A 26,923-nucleotide genomic window follows, 5' to 3' on the forward strand; every position below is an offset into this window, starting at 1 on the left:
ACCTCACTTCCAGAAGATTTTATTCTGATTGCATAATGTCAATTATGTAGATTAAAAATGTGGAAAAGACTAAAATAAATAAACGAAAATTAAAATAAAATACTTGAACTCTTTTGTAATGTTCCTAACCTCAGAATGCATTAATGAACCATGGAGCCTGTCATCTAAACCCATCTGGAATCCATGAGAACTTCTCAGCTGATTTAAGCAACTTTGGGTCTGGCCTCAATGACAGTACATGAAACACATAAGGCATCAGTGCCAATACATATACTTATTAAGTCACCATCATAAAATGATATTTAATATCTAGAATCATGTTCAGATTGCAGTACAACTTGGGTCTGGTAAGTGCCCCAGTCCAACACTTTTCATTCAACCAGTGTGCGACATGCTGGCAGCTTAATTCTGACTTTGCCTTTTTGAAGCTAAAATCAAATACTCCCTCATCTGTTGCTGATGCTGCAGAACATGTGTTCTGCATGACTTCTTTTCTCCTCCCACTCTCCCTTCCCAGGTCAAAGCATTCAGGCCTGGAAATCCACACTTTTGGAAAAGGCTACTCACAGCAATAAGAGCCAACTCTGCTTTCCCAAGGGCCTCTTGCAGGGTAGAAATGTCTTTGCAACATTGCAAATCACACCTTCAAGCAGAACTGGAGGAAAGCAAACACGACATTCTGGCATCTCCTGTCACCAGGTGCTGTTGTGGTTTTCGGACCAGCAGAAAACAACACTGACAGTGTACTGAGTCTTGAGGTACTTCTGAGCTGAGATATCCGCGTGTGTCCCAGATGAAACAGCATTAGACCTCACGAGTCCCAAACCCAGAATCTTTCATTGCAGCACTGTCCTAAAATGACCCTATGCCTTTCAAACCCTAAATTACAGTGAAGGAGTGTGTCATGACTCCACAGATTAAGCTACGCTGAGGTTTTCAGAGATCGAAGGCCAATCCCATTAAGCAGAGCATAGATTGTTGTTAATAGAAACAGAGAGAGCAGAAATGAAGGAGTGTCTCACCCAGGGCATATGGACTCACCCACAGCATATGAAGTCTCAAAGCACCTTGCTTACCAGAGTAATACTTCTAAAATTATGTCAATGTGACTAGACTCATTTTCCCCATCTGTGATAGCAGCAGGGGGTCCTGACTTCGCAGTGGGTGTTTATACTGTCTTCAGACACCTAAATCAATTGTCCAACAGTGAAACAGGTCACCACGGGCTCTGTGCATACAAACAGACAGATAGGAGATCGTGTCATGCAGCAGTTCTGAGCACCCAACTTAAACTCCAGCTGTGAGGAGGTTGTCCACAAAGAATCTGGGGGGACGACGGGGGGACGGACGGACAGCCTAAGTAATTTGGGTGCGTGACTTGGGAGGGTGAGTAAAGAAGACTCTTCTTGCTGGTGTACAGTAACAGGACAAGAGGCAATGGACACAAACTGAGAAAAGGAAATTCCACTTAAACATAAGAAGAAACAACTTTACTATGAGGGTAATCAAACACTGGAATAGGTTGATTGGGGAGTTCATGGAGTCTCCATCCTTTCAGAGACTCAAAACCCAACTGGAAATAGTCTGAGCAACCTGCTCTAGGTGACCCTGCAGAGGGGAGATTGATGAGATGATCTCCAGAGGTTCCTTCCCAACTCAGCCACTCCTAGTTGTGTGAGTCTGTGCTCCCCCTGTCATCTCCCTGCTAGCACCTGATGAAGAGCCAAGGGCTGCATTGACAGGAGAGGGACTTGAGAACCTGCCAGCTTTAGTCTGCTTCTTGTTTTCTTTTCTTGTAACTTCAAATGAAACTAGGAAAATAATAGAATTAGGAAAAAAAGAGCTAACCAAAAAGCCCAATATTACGAAGAATAACAGGATTCTTGGTTTTGACTTCAATGCAAGGAGGAGCCCTGTGCTTAAAATGCAGGCTTGGATTACAATTTCCAAAGATGGAGAACTGCTTATATTAAGAACTGTGACCCTTCACATTTTAAAATCATCAGTAGAATACAATGCTTAAGATGTGTTTGAATGCCTTTTTCAATATATCAAATATTGTCACCAAATATTGTCATTGAATTGCAGTCCAGTATTATCTGCAATTTCAATATATAATCCATCATGTATCTAGTCAGTTGTTTTTTTAATTATTTTTAATGTCTAAATATTGCCACAATTGATTTAAGGCTGCATAATTTTTAAATGACAAAATTTTAAAGAGTTCTAGCAATTTTGTTGCGTCAGTTTCTCCAAAGCTCCCACTTTGCTCTTGATTAATGAAAATATCTGAACTAAGAAACTGTTGGTGAGAAATTACTGCACGTTTAAAATAGACGTGTGTATAGATAAGCTGCTTGGTTTCATTCCTTTCCTTCTAGACTTTTACAATCTTAATTTTCTCCACTATAATTTTCACTTTCCGATACCAGTTGTAGTATTGAAGTGTGTCTACAAAACAAAATACATCAAGAAAAGAAGATTCAAATCTACTACTCAGAGATGGAAAAGTACCACTTGCCTCAATTGATGCTTTGCATTTAAGCCACTATTCTGCTGCCATCTGTGCTCTGCTCTGCAGATCTGTTCCACTTTGAAAGGATTGGCAAAAAGAAAATACCCTCCTTGTGCTACTTGTTTTCTGAAGCACATTATAAGCAAGATGGCTATCAGCAGCTAGGGAGGATTTGTGCCTCTCACCAAGACACTCACTTATGCTTTAGAGCAGTATGCTCTGACGCTCCTGTGTCCAGCGCTGGTCTGCTAATCATAAAATAAAATACCGTGATACATTCAGTGAACATGGAGTTTGGCACCACTTTGGAGCACAGCCAGATAGTTGGGTTTTGAATTTACACTTCCAAGCAGGCTGACACCCCTGACTTTCAGTCTCACCAATAAAAAGAGCAACTGTGACCTCCCTGAGAGCAGAGCACTATCTTTCAGCTGCCTGGCAACCATAACAGCCTTTCTCAGAAGGGCATGAGTTTAAAATTCCCCCATGTCTTTTAAAGGTATATTTATAAAAAGTCATGGGCAAATAATACTTAAACCACATGTATATTTCAAAATTAAAATCAAGGCTATGCTCCTGAACGTATTTAATGGTTTTCAAAATTCACCTGACTTTTAAATCAGAATGAACAATTCTGGAATCCCTTTAATTGTAAAGACATAGCACAGGACCAATACCTTGTTGATTTCCACTTCACAGAATCCCACTAATTAAATCAGCAGTGAAATTCATCCAGTTTGCTGAACTTATTTGGTATATTTAAAGTCTGTCTTTTGATTCAGGTCTACGTTACAGAATACAGTCTCATGACAATGTAATGAGCCTCATCATTCTCTCAATGTATATACTATCACTACAGAAATCTTAGTCTGCAAATTTATGCTGGTTTACCAAGAGGGTCACTGTGAGCAGCAGGCTGGATCTGCGAGGAATAAAGGTCAAATAGTTAGAAGCTTCTCCTCAGCCCATGAACTGACACAGATTTACTGTAAATGCCGGATAGCATGAACTGCCGTTATGAAAGTGCAGTAATAAAAAACACGTTCCAGAGGGGGAAAGGCACAAGTTTTTTGTTCTTGTAGCAAAACCTGAAAATTCTTTTTTTAAAACAGTATTTTCATCTTGTTTTTTTATACAAAGAGTAACTCTATGCAACAAAATAGAACTCAGATGAACACAAATGTAAAGCAAGAACTTGGCAGGAGTTTTTACATATTAACAGATCCTGCAGATGCTTTAAAGGAACCACAGTACTCACATTAGGATACTTTGATCCAGAGTTGATGGACATGCATATAAAGGAAGGCTTTAGATAAAATTGCATAAAAGACAGTCACATTTATTAGTCAAATCTAGAAAAGGCAATCCACACCCTTTCAGAGGAGTCAAAGAGCTAACAGGAAGGCTAGAACCTACAATTTTTAGGTCTTGTATTATTCAGCTGAAGAAAAAGGGGACAGATTTCAGCAAATTTTCATTTTTGCCTCAGTGCTAAAATCCAGTAACTACTAGCTGGAAAAAGAGTTTTGTTTATAGAATTCATTTGGTACTAGAAACAGCAGAACCATTCCAGAGGGGATGAGAGGTTTGCTACAAATAGGTTGAAACAAGAGGTCACTGTATGAGAGTTCTCAATATTTTTTCACATCAACAGTAAAAATGTCAAAAGTTTTCATAACCCAATTACCCGACTCTCAATAGACCAGATCAGAAATTTTATTCTGATTTTGAATTATTAAATTAAATAAGTAAAACCAAAATTTCAGAATCAAAATCAGTTTGAAATGGAAAAACAAAATGTTCTGCTTTTGAAGCAAAAAATCACAGCTTTGGAGAAAATTCCTAAAAAAAATGAGTTACTGAAATAGCTACTCAGAGCCTCCTTTTATTTTTCCAGATTAAACATAAAATTGTGATATAGGGATATCTTAAAGGGCTTTTTAATAGGCTAGTGAAGAAAAAAAAAATCTACATGCACAAACTGTACCAGTTCAACTATGTCGAACAGTTCAACATAGGAGGTGATCACACATAATTTAATTAAATCAAGATGAAATTCTATGCAAGAGAGCTATTTAAGCTGAGCTGACTTTAGCAGTGAGTTGTTTTGTTTTAAGAGGATTAGTGTTTTAGTCCTTAAAATCATCTGATTGTCTGACTAAATACTTTCATGATATGTCTGGAAATAACTACAGAGAAGTAGCTACAGCTGGTCTGATAACCTACATGGTTAAGTGGGGCTTTATACATTAGTATTATTTTCTTCTGGATGCAGCTGAGGCTCAGGTTTCCAAGGCACTTTACGAAGCACCCTGGGAATGGCAATCTTTCCTTCTCCTTTAATTTATAGCATGGAGATGCTTGCTAATGAGAAAAATAATCAAAAATCTGGAGCAATGAACTCTATCCATCCTTCAGGAATGAAAGCATGAAAATCCTTAACGATGCCACAAGCTCACATGCTAAAAGGATTGCAGATGATTTTAATTAATAGAGACCATTCTGACTTTGTAACTGGCATGCACTGAAAAACACTCCCTACTTTCTAGGTCAGACATACAGACACTTGAAAGCAACTGCCAAATATCAGTCCCTAAGGTGTCTGCTTATGTTTAGAGGCTAAAAAAGAAATTGGCAGGGAAAGCCTTCAGATATCTAAAGCTAAATATAAATTGAATATAAAGGAGAAGGGTTGTGGTTCTTCTCATGCAGGGACAAAACGAGGGAAAAGACTGCAAGAAATCTGCCTTCCTCCATCCTTGTATACTAACTTATGCAGGGCAAGCAATGATGTGTGCAAGCAGGCACTCATCCTGAGCAGCCCATGCTCACGGGAGGAGGACCGGCCCACCCTGTTACTGTTCTGTAAATGGGCTGGGGTAGAAAGCGTGAGAGATTTGCAGCATCGCTTTAAAAGGTAGGATAAAGATAGCTGAGATAGCCAGGGTCTCCCCAGGCAGGGGGAGGCAGCTGGCACTGTCACTCCTTCATAGATGCCAGCATGATTCAGGTCAAGAAGGCTTAAAGCACGATTTGGCCTCTAACACTGTTGGAAACTGTAAGATAAAACATGTGTGCCAAGAGATCCTGACAATGGTGGGATGCTAAATTATCCTGGAAAAAATTTAACAGCTGAGGTGTGTATTTCTGCCTTACCATGTAATGGCAACATCCCATATCAAGGTCAAAGCCATTAAAGAAGAGCAGCAACACCAGCATCCCATGGGTTATGGCATTTGCCTTAAGCCACCAAACTGTTTCTCTTCACTCTCCACTGTGAAAGACTCATGTCTGCACTACACAGTAACCCTAGGGTTACAATCCTTCTTTTTTTCTGAATAAAACACCATTCAAGTGAAGGTCACCATAATGTAGGTATTTTCCCTCAGTCTTTCCTGTTGCTCTCTCTGAGTTGTTACACTGTTCTGTGCTTCCCTTTGGCTCAGCCCATTTATGAAACACACATGCCGTTAAAACAGCCATTTAAAGGCCATTTTGTACATATAAGCTGATCTTAAACAAACAAAAAAAAGACACCATAAAAAAAACCCTGCTACTGTTTTGGCTGCTCCTCCTGAGGCAACTCAACACAAGCCCACTTGTACTGGTTACAACTGAAGAAGGATCCATATCATTTGTGAACATGGTAACACAATGAAATGCTGGTAATGCACAGCTAAGCAGCAATGACAAAACAGCATCATTGCACAGAACCTGTCAAATGCATTTACTTAATGATAAGTAGCTAAGCCCTAGGCAATAATGTTACATTTAGCAGATCTTACAGAAACATGGTTTTGTTAATGGCTATGAGAGATGTTTTCTAGAGTTAGAGAAGATAGGAAATAATGCTGCATGGACTCTGAAAGATCATCTACTACAATAATTCAACCTTCCTGTATAAATGGAGACCAGGATCCAGCTTCTTCTTTTGACTTCTTCATTTGTCTAATTAAACAACAAAACAAATATTTAAAAGGGAGAATGGCATTCTGATACCCTTTCTTCAGCTTGTCACTGGGTTACATTACTGTACTAGGTAAGTAACTGTTTAAAAGCAAAACAGTGAAAATAAAAGCTGAGTTGCCAAGTCTGATTTTGCAAGCAAAAAGCCTAAAAAACACAGAACTTAAAGACTTTCGTGATATTTAGACATGCTTGTGAGAGCTCAGCAAACAAAATCTTTGTGATTTAAAATATTATGTGGTAACAACACAACTAGAGATGCCTTTTTTATTTAAAAAAAAAACAGCAAAAAACTTGAGTGATAGTGAGCAAGATTAAATACAAAGCCGTAAAAGGGTGAATTTAATAATGGCATGCTCTGACACACTCAGTGCCCAGGTGCTCAAGAACTATCTACTTCCTTTCATCTGAGAAGCAAGAAATGTTTGTATTTGAGTCAGACATGAAGCAATGCAGGATTAACACGTCTCGTGCGTGTGTTTAGATATTGCATTATAAAGCAGAACACCTAATAACAATACAAAATGAGTAAATAATATGCTGCAGACAAAAAAAACAACCTGGAATTAGATCTGTTTCTCCCTGTACTGGACGAATACAAACTGAGGGTGGACATCAACACAGTGAAAGAAAACACATCCTATTGTATTTCTTTTTACACCCAAATGCCTCAAAATGGGCATGGTAAATGGAAGCAACTCATATCACATCTGATGAAAACATACATGAATGCAGACTAATATTATCAGCAAACTTCAAAATAGAATGCAAGAGAAGAAGACATGTTCTTAACTATCAGTAAGGACACCCAACCTAATGTGACAGATGCTACTGTGCTCTCTGGAACACAGCAGGGAACACACTCAGAGGTCATACTAACTGCAAGATGAACTGACATACTGGATAAAACATTATGCCAACATCCAAAGCCAGAGGTGATACTGCTCCTCAGAGAAAAGATCTCCAGTACTACAGGCAGCTGTTCTGCTTCCCATGTACTGTAATTTATCTAGAGATAAAAACCAGAGTGATGATGAGGCAATCACGATTACAGAGTGGTCTAACTTCTATGGCATACTACTGCTACAAAACCTCTTCGAGAAATTATTTCCCTTTTTCTTTTATCTTTTAACTGCCTTTTCTTTTATCTGCTACCTGATGCTATGCTCAAACTCATTCTCACTGGAACTTTCATTAAATATTTACAGCTTCATCTAAGTAAGGGCTGACCCTGCTTTGCTGCGAGTAAACTTCTTACACTGAAGGAAGCTAACCAATTTCAGCGCCATTTCAAACACACCTCTGTGTTTGAAACTGTGATATCATTAATTAATCCAAGTAAGAACAATAATTATGGAACGAGTAGCTGTAGCCAGACAAACGCACCAAAACCAGTGGACTGCAACAGAAACGGTACAAAACAATCCACCTTGCCTCATGTCACAGCAGATGAAGCACCACACTGAAATAACTATCCTCTGATAATATATTATTGCTCTGATAGTAGCAAAAGATGAAGAATGCTTCCTATCAATCATCTTTGCCTTTATGGGAGCCCACAAAATAATCAGGTATCTAAACATAGGTGCAGCAAAATATGCAAGTTAGAAAGTGAAAGGGCACAGATGAAGCTGTTGCAGAAAGAAAGGCAACCATTAACCTTTACACATCCAAGACAGCTGAGCCTGGTGCAGTTTACTGAGCAGATGGAAACCTTATACTCAGCTAATGGAATCCTCTCATGTTTCAAAATGCAGAGAAGTGCTGCATGCATGGGACTTCACTGCATGCACACACACACACAACCCAGCTCAACAATAAATGGGATGCTACCATGCAAACCTACCACCGTAGGGTAAAAAAGCTAACTGGGAATGTATAAGAGTAGTGAAGGATATAGGGAGAAAAGGGGCCACACAGGTAAATCATACCTTAGTCCACAAACGGAACTCCTCAAAGTGTGCAATATGCCAGGGTGAACACACGGACACCCTCGGGTAATACAAGAATACGTACCAGCACAGGCTAGTATTAGCACATGAAAACTAGCCAGCCACAGGAGTCCATCCTTCCAGCACAGATGTATTCCTGCTATTTTATGTTTAGCTGGCATGCAAAGCGCAGAACAACCCTAGGGCTCTCGCCCTACCTGTATCAGGGTATTGGGGCTTTTGTAGAGAGCTGCTCAGCCCACAAGACGTGGTATTGCGCTGCTTGGCTCTGAAGCACTGCACAAGTTTTGTCCTTGTGTACTCCCTCCGAGGACACAAATATACAGTTCATGGCTGTGAGTGATGAGAAGATGAAATTTATGAATGTCTTAGGCATATTGAGTAGTAAAACATACGTCTCCATGGGCACTGTTTCTTGGCAGCTGCACTATAATAGAACATCCTCTCCCGCACACTAAGGTAGCAAAAATTCAGAGTATCTGCTAGGGAGGGCTGAGATGCATATAGCTGTCATGAGGAAGTTGCATATTAATAGCCCCAAAGAGGCAAATTTGTTTTTCACACCATGCTATAGCACAGCAGCTCTCAGCAAATGTCTTTACCTCAGCCCCTTTCTTTACAACATTTACTCAGATCTAGTTAGTTGGAATCTGCATTTCAGTTGTGAATATCTGTATCAGGTGACCATCAGCAACAGGACACTGGGCATTAGCAAAATGCATACAAAATACTAAACCAAACAAAATACTGATCCTCAAGGAGCCTAGCATCTCTATGCCACAAAAAATCTTCATGGGATCCTGCAACATTGTCTTGTGGAAAATGAGCCATGTCTGAATACACGGTAACAGAAAATACTGTAAATCAATAACCCACGTCCAGAGATAGGTATCAGTTCAGGCTGTGATGTAGTTTTCCTGTCCTATCTGTGTAGCACAAGCTGTCAGAGAAGTGAAGTGGGATGTGTGAAGCAATGTGGAGACAGGCAAATTGCTCCATGTGCAACAACAGGGCTCTAATTCATTCAGAGCAGCCTGCTGATAGCTAAGAGCAGCACATACCAATCCCATTCCTTAAGCACACAGTTATGGTAAAATCTTCCAGCATCAAAGCATGAGGCACCTCTGCCTCCTCAGAACTGATCCTCAAAACCACCAAAAAAACCCCAAAACTTGTCTCCCTTGTTTAACTGAAAGCACTCAAAGAAAGCTGTCAGTAGTTTCTAGCACAGTTACTCACCCAACATCTGCTCATTCTTACAGTTGCTGTTACGGCTCAGAGGGAAGCTTGAATGCTCCTCAAACCCAGCGTTACCCCTAGTGAAAAGGCTATGACAAATAGCAATGTGCTACTAAAGATCAAGCAGCTAAAAAAACCCTTATAGAAGCCTGGGCTGCAAGGACAGAAATGGTTCCATAATTTAGTGCCATTACCAGCCGGCCCCATACCTTCTCCTAATAAGCTTAATGGCATCAGGGAAAGGACAGTGTTGCCCTAGCTATTGCGCTGGAGATAATGGACAATAGTCCTGCAGCATAGCAGCACTATTAGTCCACAGATCATATGGCAGAAGGGACCATTGTGACTGTGCAGCTTTTCTTCCTGTGCAACAAAAAAGCTGTATGACTTTTCTGAATTAATTGTTGTTTGACCTGTCATCTGCCTGTTGGGCAGGCACATTATCCTGAATGAGCAATGTCCAGTGACAGAAGAGCCAATAAACTCTTCAGGTAAATTGCTTTAGTGTTTTATTTGCCTCATCGTTAAAATTTCTGGGTCTATATTTGTCCAGCTTCAACGATGAACACTTTGCTGTTCTTACACATTGCCTGCTGAAGACCTTCTGCTCACTTATTACCCTTGGTGAGCAAGTTGCCAGTTAGTTTTCAGCTTGCAAAGTAAGATTGAGTGAAGTCTCTGGTTCCAGGATGATTGTTCCTTAATGCTGTCCAATCTCTCTAACTTATCAGTTGTTCTTCCTGAAAAGTGGATGTCAGAAACCTGAATTTCTGGATAAACTACACTCACTCTTCCATAAGGAATCACAGGTGCTTGCCAATAAAAACATGACTCAGATATATATACTTCATGATATTGCAGCAAATAGGTTAAGTCTGACAACTACCAGAAGTTCCAACAACTCACAGAATTATGAACCCAACCTAGTTCTGCACCAGAAACTGCTGCCTCAAATGGGAACATACAAAGATCTCTTGCTTTCTTCGAAGCTTTCAACAGGGCCTCTCTCCCGCAGTGATCCAAAATCTATGACTTCACAGGTCTCTTTTTTTTTTTTTTAATATCCTTATCTTCCTCTGGAGAACACATTAGCAATGAATAATCAGACTGCATGCAGAATTTCTGCCAGGCTCTGTGAGCTCGTTATTTCTGCAGCAGCGTTAGCAGCAATAACAACACACGAGCTGTGATCTCTGAGATGGGGGCATTAGCAGCTTTGGAACTAATCTGCTCTCCTCTAATGCCTGTGCTCAGTCTACTGTCCTCCAGCAAATTTGTATCAGAATGAGGAAAATGGGATGATCTTTCAAGCACGATGGCATGACAAGGTATCTGTCAAAAGTGCCCTCTATCATAGAGACTGAAATGGAAGGATACATTAATATGAAGCAAAATAACCTTGCTTTTAGAGACAAACAGGCATTCACACATGCTGTAGTCAAAATAAGTCAGAAGTACGGTCTAGGCATCTCTCAGAAAACAGCTGAGGTGGTTTCATCTTGTTTATCCACTGTGACGACAGGTCTACCAACATCCTTCTCATGGTTTACTTCCCACTAAGTTTGCTCTATCACACGCATGCTTGAGTGCTCTCATTCACACAAACATGCACTGAGAGCATCTTCCTGCACCCTGTGGCAAACTAACCCAACTAATTGCCACCCAATATTATCCACAGCTTAGAGAGATTCACCGATGCCTGCACCAGATGTTGAATTACCACAAACCAATCACTCCAGGCAAACATCTGCAAGAGGTCTTCATGGCATACAGCTCACCCTTCCAACACCAGAGAGGATGGCAAGCAAACTGGTGGACTACAAACAAGGTCTTTGGATTCCTACTGAAGTCCTAGTATGGCCACAACTAGCCAGAAAATGGATCCGAATCAAAAGCTCACAATGCAGTACATAGTGAGCTTTGAAGAGGATCAACTCATTCTCCTCCACAGGGATACATGGTTATGTGCTTTCATTGCTTGTTACTGACAGAGTCAAAGTGTGAATGTATGTCCCAGCAAAATGAATCCTTCAAAGAGCATTTCACTACCTTAACAGTAAAGAAGTTACACCATTAAAGTTCAGAAGAAACCCAGGAATTTAGAAGTCTTCAGCCAGTGTTGTCTTAGCTTCAGGTAGGGCTGTGGGAAATAACTTTATGGTGAGCAGCAAGCTATATTTCACTTAAAACCAATTTTTGTTTGCTCAAAGTACTTTGACTTGCTGAAGCCTACTGCATTTATTTATGAATGTAGCATTACATTATACTATTTTCTGTGTTTTGAACAGCTATATCAGACAGGCTGGGTCTTTTCTACCTAGCAACCTGTTTCCTCTGGAAGGCAGACCTGGGAGAAGGGGCGAGGAGATTTCAGCAGCAGCTGCGCAACCTGTGCATCACAACTGATGGTGTCTGCATCTGGCTGAAGGGGAACACAACTTACTTTCAAATTACAGAAATGTGAATTTTCTAAACAGAAGGCTGGTGTGATACAAAATCTGGTGACCCAAAGCTCTGTCACATTACTGCTCGTGTCTGTAGAGGTATGGTGTCTACTCCTGAGCACTGCTAACTACAGAGAGCAATCACTGTGTTTTCAAGCCACTAGCAGAGTCCTGGATCGCAGATTTGGACGCACTGGCAGCTCAGCTTGATGTTGAATTAGTTTGATACATAAAGATCTCGTAGGCACAATATGTTACATTTCTCAAAACATACATTAAAGTTTGTTGCACCTCTTCTTACTTGAACACATGCTCCTTTACCAGCAGCATCATCCTTTCTTTTCTAATCCAGAGAAGAAATTATTTTGGCTACCTAATTTCCTATTTCAGCCATACAAGCAAAGGTAAGAAGGCTGCTCTTGTGCCCATGCCTTATACATTCCCCACAATCCCTTTCCAACAGGAAGAGAGCTGCTTCCCTCCCATTCTCCATTAAACTCTCTCATATCCACAATTTCCAAGGCAGAATTGTCAGTGTGTCCCAGGCTGTTTCAGCCTGTTTCTGTACAAGCTCTTCCCTTACACTGCCAGTGGCACACACTGCCATGAGCAACCACACAAGAACCCAAGGCATTATACCTGGGAGCACTTCAAAGGGCAGTAGTTATGTGAACAAAGATAACTCACATGGATAACAGGTTCTACCACTGGACACTTCCCCCTGGTCTTAGTGTATTTCCACACAGTATGACAGCTTTCTCTAGGCCATTTTAGAAGCATAAATTCATCTTTTGCTTCCAATATGAGGTTTGGGACTCATGGCTTAAGATCTACTTGCTGCTTGCATTTATTTCCCTCATATATGAGAGCAGTCTTACTGAATGGTAACATACAGTGGAAAATAAAGAAACAAAAGTACCCATCAGATACAGCACATTCTCATTTACAGAAGCAAAGGTAAACATGGGGAAGTAAGAGCAAAGTGAAAAAAAAACAACCCACATTTATTCAACGCTGTTGACTCTGTGTCTTACCTTCCAATGGGTCCCAGATCTCCTGAGTCCTGGCTGCCTGCGTCACTGGGTGTGCTCACTGATTTCGAAGAGGGAGACATAGGGGTTGGGACTAAATAATGAAAATAACAGGTATCCCATGTTAACACATGCAGCGACTGCACTGATGAAGAGCAGTGTCAGACAAATCAAAACCAATGGACCAAAATGATAGTGGATGAATGAGTGGGAGAGTTTGAAATGGTGAAAGCAAATAAGGAAGGAAAGAAAAAGAAAAGGAAGAGAGTCAAGTGAATTTTAAGTCTTTTGGAAGTGTTAAAATTGACATGAATTTAGACAGGACTGAAAGCCCAAAGGGAATCTACAGCTAATCAATGGAGGAGTTCCCTGTGGAAATAAAATAGCAATTGTTTTCTTGGGTATAGTTTAAAGTTGGCTTGCAAAAGATTTTAAAGGTATGAAGAAATATCAGGGGCTTGTCAAAAAACTAAGTGAACTCTTCTGGTAAAGCCAGATAGATAGGCAATAGAACAAGCATACTTTCCAAGGTTTGAATATAATCAAAAGCCAGTGTCCATTAGAGATGGTCTAAGGCTGCAGTGTGGAAATGACATAAAAAATAAAAGCTAAATAAGGAAATTCAGCTAAGTTAAAATCATTTCCCAAAAATGGTGAGAACACACATTAGTTTGCTTAGTGATTGCGTTTTCTTAAGTAATTTAGGTCATATAAAGGTTCCATTTTGGGTGGGACATGATTTCAACACTCAGGGAAGTTTCCCTTTAGATACTATTTGCCCAAGCTCTAGAAATGATTTTCTCTTTGGCTTGCCAGGGCTTTTGAAGCATATTTCATGCAAAGGCAGTTTTATTTCCTGAAACAGGAAAGGAAGTTCATAGCTCAAGGTCAGCCCATGTTAAAGCTCTTCGGCAAGGAAACAATAAATAAAAAAGTGAAAATACCCTGATTTCTTTTAAAATGGTTTCTCAAAAATGCAAAGGTGGCTCCAGTCAGTACTTAATCAAGTATTCTTCAAAGCAGCCACATTGAATAAAACACAAAAAAGGGGGGTTAATGCAAGAGTGAAGTTTCCCATTTGGTTTAAATCATGTGCATTTCCCTTTATAGATTTAACGGAGTAAAACTTTAAGCTATTTTGTTATGCTCTATAATGTATAATGACAGACCTGCCAAGAGATTTGGATTTTCCATGTGGTCAAACATTTCACACAGATTCTCACTGGAGACTGTCACAGAAATGACTGCAGCATGAAAAGTGAATTCATCTTTGTGACAGCCCTTTGGCAGGTCACAGGTATGTCGTGGCTGTTTGTGTATTCCGTATTTACAACGGGATCTAGGTACCACATGCATGTGTGAAGGCATAATTAAAGCCTCCTTTTTATACTAATTGTAAGGGTATATACAGGGAATTTATAGAGGACAAAATACTATTGTTTAACTAAAATGATTAATCTCACAGGTGAATTTTCAGGTGGTTTTGACAGTATCAACCACAAAATAATTAACTAAGATTAGAATCGATAATTTGCAATACAAATATATGCATTTAGTTAATAGTATGATAAGTAAATACATCTTCAATTTTAGATAAAAATGAGCTTTAAATGGTAGAACATGGTATCTGATTTTATAATATCACAATAAAATTTACAAAACGTATTTTATGACACATAAAAATAATCTAACCATTGCTGTTAGAAAATTATTCTGAGAAGTGGTATTTAAAAGCTTCAGTCACTGTATCATAACTTACAAAAATAGCAACTTTTCTCAATAAATGTTCAACATCGACTGATGCAAGCTATTAACTGAAATTCCAATTCAGAACGACGCAATCTACTTGTATACACACCCAAGCATCTCTATAAGGTGCTTTCCTAAATCAAGGCTTCAGTATTTTGTCAGATTTGGAGTCCTTCCTAAATATTACAGGCAAGAATGTCTAGGAGTAAAATCCTAGATTCACCCTCAGTGAATTTAATGACAAGGCTTGATACCTCCAGAGAAGCCAATATTTTAGCTAATACAGAAGAAGGCACAGAAAGGAAGGCAGGAAGGCGTGAAGGCAGGAAGGAAATTTCTCACTTTTCAACGGGAATTCCCACATGACTATGTTCTTCCTTCCTTAGCAAATCGTTAATCTGAATTTTTGGAACAAAACTTGGGACTAATGAACTGCAGCATTTATAATAATATTTCATGGGTCATCAAATAAATGTGATAGAAGACAATAAAGTCCATCAGAAAAGAAATCACTGCTGGTATGCAAACCCGATCTGCACTATGTTCACAAAAATTTCTTGAAGAGAAGAAACAGATGTTTTAGGCAATGACAAGTACTCAAAAATGCCATGAGCTGGTATATGTGTATGATATGGCAGGCATTCAAACAGAAGAGTTCACTTCACTACTACAGCCAAAAATCAAAAAAGCCAAGCATGCTTTAAGAGAAAGAATGCATTCATTGTGGCAGAGCTGAATGCTTTACAGTGTGCTTCTCTTAAATACCTAGAGGTGGTTCTGGGGATATACCAATGCTCTGTAACAAAGCTTCTGTTTCTCTTCTTTTGCGGTCTAGGTCAGAATCTTCCTGAGCTGGCTCCTTCTTTTGCTGTAGATCAGCCTGAGTTAAAACAAAGCAAAGCAAAACAAAACAAAACAATACAGAAAAGTTTCATCCACGTTTCATCAGTTTTCACCCAGTTTCATCAGCTCTAGCAATTACGTGTGGAAAATACATGCACCACTGCTTAGGTACCCTTTGAAATTCGTTTACATAGGTTTAGATAATTTATAATTCAGATAATTCATGCTGTATATTTCTCTAACAAATTTTTTCCCTGAATGCATGGAAAAACTGATCTTTGCAAGGATATTTGCAAGGATTTTTACAGCAAACCAATGGAAATCTTCTGCCTCTCACTCATCAGATGCAACTTATTCAGCTAATGTAAAAGCTGACTGTAAAATAAGAGATATCATCACCCTGAATAAAAATGGCCCCTTCCTACTACCTCCAGAATCAAGAAATAAAATTTCATTGGGCTTCAGTGATGTAGCTTAAGGGCCCACATTTGCTCCCAAGCACTCGTTAACTATAAAATTACTTTCTCATAAACTTCAGCATCTAACAGAAGCAAAGGACTAATGTGTCTGAAATAGGATTTTGGCAGCTCTGGGCACCAACAGCCAAAACTAACGGTTCACAAGACCCCTCCCTCTTTACTTCAGTATCTGTACCTCCTTGGAGCTTCCACACATTAGACTCCTCCCGCTCTGGTCTACTGGGACCTAGAAACAGGAGGAGCAACATCTGCATTAGCCAGAATCCCTTATATTTGACTCATCCTTCCCCAATTTAGCAGGGTGGAAGGAAAACACCAATACTCCTGCCTAGTGGTTAGAACATTTCTTTTTAAAAAGCAGGCTTGTGGCCCTTCTCCCAGGCAGATGAAGGAACTGAACCCATGTCTCTACTTTGTTAGTCTAGTGCAGTAATCAGTAATGCAAGTAAAACAAAACACAAGTGGTCATGTCTATCATTTTGTCATGTTTCAAATGCAGCAATTCCAGCATATTTCTTACAGAGAATGTTGGAGGCATCTGCCTTTGTACTGTGGAACCTACGCTGGATAGCATCAGCTTCTAAATCAGTTGTTCCTACCCAACTTCCACACAGAAAGGTTTTCTGTTCTGCTGAAACCAGAGTGTGGGGCACAGAGGACTCTCACAGAGCATCAAACTAGAGCTGATGTTGGTGCAGGCACAACAGAAAACCTTGAATTTCAAAAGCATCCCCACGTAGTCCAGTTTGAACATGGCCAGGTTGCAGAAGAACACTGCTTTTACAGACAAAGTTTCAGGCATATCACTGTGTTCAGCTCTTCCCATGAGCTATCCTGAAGTATCTCAGTACACAGGGTGGTAGATAAATCTTCTGCACCAGCGTACGTGGCTAAGCACTTAAGTGAATGTTAGACTTCACTCCTGGAGGCCATTAGACATCCCAGTGCACCCCATTTACGATGCCACAGTTAGGCACTGCAGCATAGCCTGCAGAGCTGGGTGTCCCAGGCTGGATCTGGCTATTGAGGCCAGTGCAAAGTTCCAGCCACCACAAGATCTCCATGAGGCATGAAACCAGAGGCGGGGAACAAAGGAAAGGACTTAATAGCTTCCTTCCTTCATTAGCTTGTCTCCTTTCCCTCCAATTCATTAACAGGCTAGTAATGAACACTGAAAATGTTAATGTTTAGAGTTCTGCTTACAGAGGACTCCCCCAGTGACTCCAGGAGACTCAGGGGGGTGGGCTGGTAATTGCACACAAATGGCTCAAATGAACAAAGATTAAAAAGACAGCCAAAACTGGAACACTGATTTCTTGGATCACATCACATTTTCACAGTAATTCCACGAAATTCATGTACAATATTAAAGTGTCAGTTTAAAAGGAAACCAGTTATTAGTAAAGGATAACAGGTGCTTTAAACTGTAGTAAGTGTTGACATTTGAAGGAAAGGAAACATAATCACTTAATGCTTCTCTGACTTTGCATGAAAATGAATATCCACTCCCTGTCAATTCTCACCTCTATTCCACTAAGTGACTGAATAAAAAGAAGTACAAACCCCTTAATGAAAAACCTAATGCATATTGTCAAGGACAAATAAACTAATATGTCAATCAAACTTTAACAGAACTGAAAGATGCACCCATGCCAGAAGATGAAAATGCAATTGCAATTATGTTTTACTTTGGTGGAGAACAATAATTGTAAATCTGTTACCTTAGCTAGTAATCAAACTAGTCTTCAAAAATACACACTTAGATTGTAATGGCTTGGAAAAAACATGAGCCCTCTTTCTGTCTTTCCTTACTCTCCACTCCCTTTCCATTGAAGAAGAGGCCAGGAAAAAGCATCGTGGCAAATCAATTTTTCTTTCTACACACACGTACATATCATGTTGTCTAAGCTGTTGTCATCTGACTGTCTACTGGTTTTAAAAGCAATTCCCTCGCCCCAACTTTCTTCACTGAAAATAAGCATTTTTATTTTAAGGTTAGACTGATGTGGGTTTGAGGATCTCATTCCACATGACAGATACCTTGGGGTATAAAATACCGAGATGTCAAAACCTCAGCAACCCCTTTCTGCAATCCTGAGCTATCTAAAAGACACTTCTGCATATTTACCTCTTTCTTCTTCCTTTCCTCCTCCTTCCGTTTCTTCTCTTCTCTTATCTGAGCCAAGCGCTGCTTTTTGCGCTCAAGTTCCGCTTTTAAATCACTTTTGTCTGACATTTTGACTCTGCTGGAAAGAAAATTACAGAAACCAAGGTGAAAACAGAAATAAATGTTTTCCTTATTTACTGAAGAAAACAAATGATTATATCAAAAACAGCATTTCTAAAATTCCTACAATATATTTCTATAGAAATACTGGCCTTTGGACTATAGTTACGTTGTAGAAAGCAGAATATTTGTTCCGCAATTTTTATTTCAAGAAATTAGACCAGAATATCACCAAACATGGAATATTATCAAATGACCTTTATTAGAAAACTACCTATGTGAAGCAAACCCATTTTTGTCTGCTGGTCAGAATAATGCTTTAATGCTTTTACACACTGAAGCTAAAGTCTTTTGATTTTCATCAGCTTCAGCAGCATTGCCAGACTGCAGGGCCCAGATCCACAAAAGGATTTCAGTTTGAAGCACAAGAACCAGATCTGCCCCACACAGCCCCATACATCTTAGACAAGTAATAATTTTGCTTGCAAAATTGGAAACATGATAGCTTTTGCTTCTGCAGGTGCCTTGAATGGCTGCCATGCCAGGATCCCCCCAGTTCCACTAGTACAGCCCCACAGAGACACCAGCTCAGTCCCAATATCCTTCACATATTCACCCCTGTGGGGAGCACCCTCACCAAGCTAGGGGATATTCTGTTCAGGAATCAACTCCACCCTTTCCAGGGAAAGCTGGGCCATTCCCCCATAAAGCTGCAGACTAGGTACAAAACCAGAGAACCCAGCAAACCTGAGCTTCTCTTTAAAGCAGCAGCACATTCCTCTGCCAACAGTCTCATGCTCAGATCATCTTTCCAAGAGGCAGGAGAAATGCCCAATATTCCTGATTTGACTCCAACCACACAAACTTGGCAAAAGCATTTCTTCTGAGCTTCTGAGCTGACTGTCCCTCTATTTACTCTTAAACACAGTTCTCTGTGGCATACTGATGTGAAGCCATGTACACTCTTTTAAATCTCTGTCAACCTAGTTACTGTTATGCGAGCCTTGAAAATGACAAGTAAAGAGATAGAAAGTCACATAATACAGAAATGCAGCCAGATCTCTAAAGAACATAGGATACCAACCTTTCTCTACAGTTTTAAAACCCCACTCATGTACAAATCCGTAATTTAAGTTACAGATATTTAACTTCTTTTCTAACTTCATAATCATCACAGGCTGTCATCTAACTCTATCAATACTGATGAGCACTTTATTTCAAATATAATCCCGACTAACAGAGACATTCATGAAAACAGTTAACTGCCTTTCCTATTAATTCACACATCACTGACCACATGCAACCCCAAATCAATCAGATCAATGGCCGTGCCATGTATACTCAATGGGAGCCTATTGTTGGCCTGATGCATGGGAAATTTAAATGGCAACTCTCTGCTAATATGATGAGAACTCCACCCACATTACTGTCTGGGTGGGTGGATGACCAGAGAGTGAATTTATATGCTAAAATTATACAGTGCTTTCACCCATCATGAATTCCTCTGTAGTCATCAGCTTTCTTCCCAGAATGATAAAAGCACAGTGCTTTGTTGTCCTTGCAAGCATTTTCATTTAATGGAAGAAAAGAATAATATTTGAAATCAGAAATAAGAGCAGCATGAGGGATGCCAAAGGGGCCAGCACACCTGTATTTGTGTGTGGACCACACCACAGATGCTAACACTTCCCAGTCAAACTCCTAGCTGAAGCCCTCACGCGGGAATTAAACCAGTCCAGCTCACATTGTCATAGATCCTACACTTCAACAGAGCTGCCCCTCCTGGCCACGTGCCCTGAAGTCCTTCCGAGGCCCAGGGACTCCTGGTTCAATCCACAACAACTCACAGTAAATGGTATAGCTAGGAAGGACATGAAACTCCTAGGAAACTGGACCACCTGGAGCACTGGCTGTATGAGGAGGAACATAATTTCTCTCTTACTCTGGTTCTATTCATTATTATACTGTTTTCAATTTGAGAAAAAGAAATCAAAAAATGGTAGAAAAAAGTGCATTTGATACCAAGAAAACTAAGCAGTAGCACCTTATTGTTAATCTGTGTGATCTGTTGACGTCAGTGAGCTATTTTCACATAAGAAATGCCTGGAGAAGAAAACAAGCTTTTTAATGGCAGGTAGATTTTGCTTACCAATCTGCTCAGGATTTGCGGGTCTCTCTCAGATATGGCAGAAATCCCTTTTGGGGGATCCCTATGGCAGAAGAAATTTCCCTAATCTGTTGCACACATTTGAATTCTGATTATGAAGATCCCCCTCACAGCCTTTTGGACTAGGTAGGGATTTTGCATCCTTTTAGTTCTGCAGTTTGGCAGCAGAGAGAGAGCTCCTGTTTCTATGCAAAAAATATGCAAATATGTTTTAAGGCTTATGACAGAAACCCTGAGGGTTTGGCATCCCTTTCAAGCTCTTTGTCAGATATCCATGAATGGCTTTCTAAAAATTCGTTCTCTTTATGTCAGGGAAGCTAACTAAGTTCCCTCCTGATTTGAGCGTCACCAGTTTTGTGCCTGGCCCCTTCTTTACAATACTCCAGTCAGGGTGACCAATCCTATTATAACTTTGCCCTATTTTTAACAAAACAGATATTACATACAACAAAGATGATGTATTAAATTTCCTTCAAACAGCTTACCAACCTTCAAACTGGCTAGCTACAATTTTAGCACAAACTGAACACTGAGGGTATGTAATCACCTTTCTCAGGCGTCAGCAAGTCAGGAGTGAGCAAGGAGGCAAGCATACTTAGCACTCTACTTGGTGTTAAACATGGCGCTAACACTATTCATTACTGAGTATAAATTTCTATTGATTGCCATTCTGAGTGCCAAAAGGCATGTCCCACCAAGAGAGATAAAGGCAAACAGCAAAAAAGATTTACTTTTAGCATTCTCTGTGATGCAGAATGACAGCCCAAGGCTTATGTACAACCTGATCTTCTCCAGCCTGTGAGAAAGCATTGGTCAGAGGGAAACAGTAAGGAGCGCATTTTGTAGTGAAGCAATTAAATCTTGTATGTGGGAGAAGGAACACATTAGAACAAACACACTGAGCATTGCATTTGATGTAGAAAGAGTTCTTATATCAGGGCAGCAGCGTAGGGCTCCTCTCAGCAAGAGAGGTTCGTAATCTTAGATCAAATTTTATTTTGTTTGGCCCAGTTTACTGTCAAGTGACACAGTTTTAAGAGTCCTCCCACTGCAAGAGAGCTTACCACCCACATGCAGATGTAGCAGGATACGTGGATGTGAACCACCTTACACAGAGCACTCATCTGCACTCCTAATACTCTGAGGGAATTCTCCTTTCTAGAGACAGAGGCCTGCTCCTTTTGACGTCTAATGAAACAGACTGCTCTATGTCAAGATGTCAGTTTTCCCTGTACTCATTAAACATGCCTCAGAGTCCCCTCTTAGGCTTAGAAATACAGCCAATACCACTCCCACATCAGAGGGTCACCAGATCCATCAGGATAGCAGCCACCCAGGTGTGTGCAAAGGTGGAGCTGAGGCTTCTGAGGACTGCATTATGGGACCTCACCATCTACAGGGATTATCTCACTAAATCTGTATGTTCATGTTGTAGATGCATGTAGACTTATCCTTACCATCAATGCAGGTAAAATCAAAAGAGTCCCGGTATCCTAGGACGTGACTCCACTTTTCCAAAAGCAGTTAATAAGCATGCCCCAAAGCCATCAGTTCCTCTCCAATGATGATAAAGGGTCCTGGGTGATCAGTTAAGCTCTAAAAATTTCCATTGTAAATGTCTCAGACTGGGTTAGAAGAATCCTGACCTTAACATGCTCCTAGCAGTTCCTTTTAGCTTGTCAGTACATAAAAAAACTTTGAAAGACCATTTACATTAATCTTAAAATAATAATAGCGTTTGCACAACCTTCTCTGCTGTACAGAACATACGCAGAACTATGCTACTAAACATATCACACAGGCACTAACATCTTATGATCATTTCGTTAGTTGCAGCTGTAAGCACATGAGCATGGAAGATGCAAACAACAGCATTTTACCCTCAACTGGACTAAAAGCCATGCAAGTACTTTTGCAAGTACAGGCCAGTAGACTTATTACAGTTTTATAATAAGCTACAAGGTCTTTAATAATGATCAGTGTTACAATACTTGAGCAGATATTTATACTATTTATGTGAGAGCACAACAGCAAAACCAGCCACAGGCATCTAAAAAGGTTTACTACAATTGCAGAATTGATTGATAAATTGATACTTGCCATAGTAATAAAACCACAGAGATAGAGGAAAAAAGAGTGGCAACACATGTATATAGCTTGGACTAAATGTAAGAAAAAATAAGCATGAAGTGCCCAATGTAGGATGAATAAAATAAAATCAAGGAAAATTATGACATTGCACACTTTTTATAAGCAGAAAAAGAAAATAAGATATAACAACTCCCTCCTCTTAAAGACTGTTCATTATATCTCCTAGAATAGCATCTTGTCGGTATGCTATCACCAAGCTCATTTAAAAAGAAACCTGAATTTCCAACTCTGTTAGTCTACATTTTACTGCTTTTTGGTGTATGGGGGATATTTATATGCTGTCCATTTAGTAGGCTGCACTAGAGTAGAACTATATTCACCACTTCATGACATGTCTTTCCTGCTTTGTGACTTACGATGTTGCCCTTTTAATAATTATTATCATTAAGGGGTTCATTAAGTAATGTTACATATGGCATTAGTCATCCTATACAACTAATTATAAATAATTAATTCATTAATATAGTTTTCTAAAATAAATAGGCAGCATCCAGTACTTGTAGATGCTGTACATGTATTATTCATATGTCTTCATAAAGAGCCAGTTAGTCTTGAGTCCAAAACTGCAAAATGTCTTTAGTTGAAATGCAAAGGAAGTTGCACAATAAAATACATTACTCAATGATTTTTGGCTTTTAAAGAGTGGGTTTACAGAGTGGGAGTACTATTACTATTGAAACAGGCTGGGTGGATAACTGTTTGAGAGCAACCCCGAGAAGAAGGACTTGGGGTGTTGGCTGCTGAGAACCTCAACATGAGCCAGCTTCAGTGTGCGCTCCCAGCCCAGAAACTAACCGTACCCTGGGCTGCATCAAAAGGAGTGTGACCAGCAGGTCAAAGGAGGTGATCCTGCCCCTCTGCTCTCATGAGACCCCACCTGCAGTACTGCATTCAGCTCTGGGGCCCCCAGCACAAGAGTTATAGGGACCTGCTTGAGTGAGTCCAGAGGAAGGCCAGGAAGATGATCAGAGGGCTGGAACAGTTTTAAACTGAAGGAAGGTAGATTTAGATCAGATATTAAGAAGAAATTCTTTACTATGGAGGTGGTGGGACACTGCAACAGGTTGTCCCAGAGCAGCTGTGGCCGCCCCACCCCTGGCAGCGTTCAAGGCCAGGTTGTACAGGGCTTTGAGCAACCTGGTCTAGTGAAAGGTGTCCCTGGAAAGGTGGAACTGGAGGAGCTTTAAGGTCCCTTCCAACCCAAACCATTCTATGATTCTGTGAAACTATTACATACGGAGTTTGCTCCTGAAAAAAGAAAAAAGGATTAATTTCTACTATACACCATATTTTTCTCTATTTTGTACAAACGAATACATTTCCTACAGTTAGGAATACTATACATTTTCATAACAGAAAAAAATTCCCAAAATACCTGTAACTTTTACAAGTCTAAAGTGTGCATGCAAAGTATGAAATTGAACAAAGCAGTTGAGTATCTTTGGTCTGCAAGAAACCACAGGGGAACTGTTCCCCTAGCATAAATGCACTCTAATACGTGGCATTCATTTGAAAATAATGATTGAAACACACTTCAGATGGGCAAGAGGGGCTGGAATCATCTTCTTGACAGCAATTTCTAAGTAAACATATGAGTACCTCTTTTCATCATGCATCAGAATTTGCACTTGACTTCAGTCAAATAACATAAACACTTTTGCTAAATAAGCATATAAATATTTACAAGATCACAACAATGGGTAAATATTTGCAGTTGCAAAAACTTCACATTTTCAGTATTTTAAGGAATCTCCTGTGTGATGAACCCAGGGAAACACTGAGTAAAATTGGAAAGACTAAGTATTTTTTTCTACATAACCTTGAGGCAAAACAGTCAGGCTTTTTACACCGCATCTGTGTATTTATCTATAAATAAAAATGGTTGTTAAGTGTTAGATTCCAGGGAATGTACCATTTTTATCCTTCAGCTTCTGAACATTTCTAGCAGACAGGCAAAGATCTTTTACTTTGTTCTGTAAAGGTTTACAAATCACAGCATCCAGAGATTTGGTTCTGTGCTTCCTCCTGGTTGCTATGCAACAGGTCAGCGCATCTCTAGCCTATTTATTTTGAGGTTGACAGGGTGTAAGATACATACCTACAACTGCTCAATTATACATCCCTTACAATCTGCTACTATTTAATCTTTTCACTCTTGTTCTGCCATAATGGCCCTTCAACAAAATGAACTGAATTACAGCAGAATTACAGGGTGCTTACAAATAGCATATGAGCAAAGCTCTACTACTGCCCATTCTTCCAGCACCATGAATAGTGTCAATGAAGCATCACCTTCTTATCATCCCATTCTCTCATGTGCCCTTAAGCCTCTTAAATTTACCATGATCTTTTCAATTCCAACAAGCATAGCTCCATGGAAGAGCCATCAGGGTTGAAGAGAACAAGCTCCTGGCAACAACTCACTGGAGATAGATAAGTAAGGACTAAATGACATTCCAGCTAGTATTAGAATGAATTTAAGTACTATGTCCTAACAGGTCGGGTCACTCTAGCAAAGCTGTTGCACAACTCTGCCCAAATATGTTCCTTTTATATTGAGTTCCACAGAACAGACTGCATCTATCACCTCAAAGAAAACTAAATTTTCAATAGGTCTTTTTGACTGTCTTGGATTTTCCCCCCAATAAGCATTACTGAGTACAGTTATAACTGCACAATGACCTCACATGGTGGGAGGTGATTCTCAGTGATGCATCTAATAATGATTTGTAGCTGCTCAGGGTCTGATTCCACAATTGTGCCCCTGTTGGAAAGAGTGGATGATTTTAACAAAACAACCAACTGCATGCCTGACCACATTCTGATCTTGTGGAATACAGGATTTCTAGGTCTTCTCAGTCAGTTCCCCCTCTATCAGTTTCTGCTTTTGTTATCTTTTACTGTTCGGCTGCAGTCACAATTCTGAAGCATTGTGACTCTTCATTGCCCATGCGTTAACTGGTCTTACTTCTTGTGCCGTGCTATCTTCTGTGAATTTCCCAGCTTGCTTCTGAGTGGAACTGCAGGATAGTTTAAAAAAGTTTTCTGACGTTCAAAGATAGCCAAATGCAAGCTATAAACTGTTAAGATCTTAGAGATGGATAATGAGAGAGAGATGACAGAATCTAACCCTCAATCTGCAGGTCACTTACCTACAAAAAAAGAGCCCTGCATTTCATGTTTCTGATTTAAATTTCTTTTACATGTAAGTCTTATATAATGCTTAGACTTCAATGATATCTGCTGCTGCCATTGATAACACCACTTCTTCAAAACCTATATAAAATAGCTGGTTCATCAGAAGAGTACCAAAGTGCCTCCCAGGAGTACAGTTAATGACTTACTGAGACCTAATGTAGAATTCTATTTCAAGATGTTTGTTAGTCTCTCTTGAAGTGGCACAAAGACTCATTCTCTCCATCCTGCAAACATTTCAGACATTAAAACATGTACTTCTACTCCCTGTGGGGGCAAAACTGACCCCTCTGGCTTTTCTAACCTCCTCCTGAGATAACCCCAGTGGCATATGGCCAGAAAACTGATACTTCAAGCCATTTACCCAAACATGAAAAATGCATGCTCTAGTGTCTGCTTCGTAACCCAGTTATGACAACTGTCAGACAGACATTAAAGAGAAAGCGATGCTGCCAACATACAGGTTTTGCTGGAAAACTTACCCAGATATCACTTCCTTCTTAAAAAAAAAATATACTTTGCTTTGTGGCTGATGTTTGTAAGGATGCAATTAGGCTAAAAATATTACACATTGATTTTATCTCTGAAGTCAATACACCTAAAGATTTAGAAACCAGGTAGGAGCCCAGGCTGTAGGAAATCTGCAGGGCATCTCATAGGAGTTCTCATAATTTTTAAGGAACTAAATGGGAAAAATAGCATTACCATTCCCTTTGTGCTTCTCAGGGCTTCTTCAGATGTACTAACAAAGCACAAGGAATGACCAGAGCTAGCCTTAGCCAGTCATCCCTTTTGATTTACTTAAGTGGGAAAAGATATGCCAAGATAAAAAAGCAAGATGATAAATGCAGATGTCTAACAGCATAATTTAATGGACATATAAAAAACTGTAAAGAATTTGAATATGAGAGAGGACTGAGAAACAAGAAGTCTATATCTTCCACTTATATTCTCTGTGATTAAAA

General features: G+C 39.8%; 1 protein-coding gene across 14 annotated transcripts in view; it reads right to left on the minus strand.

Moving 5' to 3' along the window:
- DYNC1I1 (dynein cytoplasmic 1 intermediate chain 1) overlaps positions 1 to 26,923 on the minus strand; it is a 192,579-nt gene that overhangs the window by 157,242 nt on the left and 8,414 nt on the right. For 2 of the 14 annotated variants that reach the window (XM_057432593.1, XM_057432588.1), the window contains exons 2-5: positions 18,347 to 18,464; positions 16,394 to 16,444; positions 15,662 to 15,776; positions 13,151 to 13,292 (exon numbers count right to left, since the gene is read on the minus strand). In XM_057432593.1, the coding sequence (XP_057288576.1) occupies positions 13,151 to 13,292; positions 15,662 to 15,776; positions 16,394 to 16,444; positions 18,347 to 18,454 (416 nt within the window). In that variant the 5' untranslated portion in view covers positions 18,455 to 18,464. The remainder of the gene's footprint in view (positions 1 to 13,150; positions 13,293 to 15,661; positions 15,777 to 16,393; positions 16,445 to 18,346; positions 18,465 to 26,923) is intronic. The other 12 variants (XM_057432600.1, XM_057432594.1, XM_057432597.1 and 9 more) reach the window with 7 other exon arrangements.

This window comes from Pezoporus wallicus, unplaced genomic scaffold, assembly GCF_028554395.1.
Source record: "Pezoporus wallicus isolate ANWC-B61680 ecotype Strahan unplaced genomic scaffold, APGP_CSIRO_Pwel_v1 scaffold_2584, whole genome shotgun sequence".
NCBI classification, from domain to species: Eukaryota; Metazoa; Chordata; class Aves; order Psittaciformes; family Psittacidae; genus Pezoporus; species Pezoporus wallicus.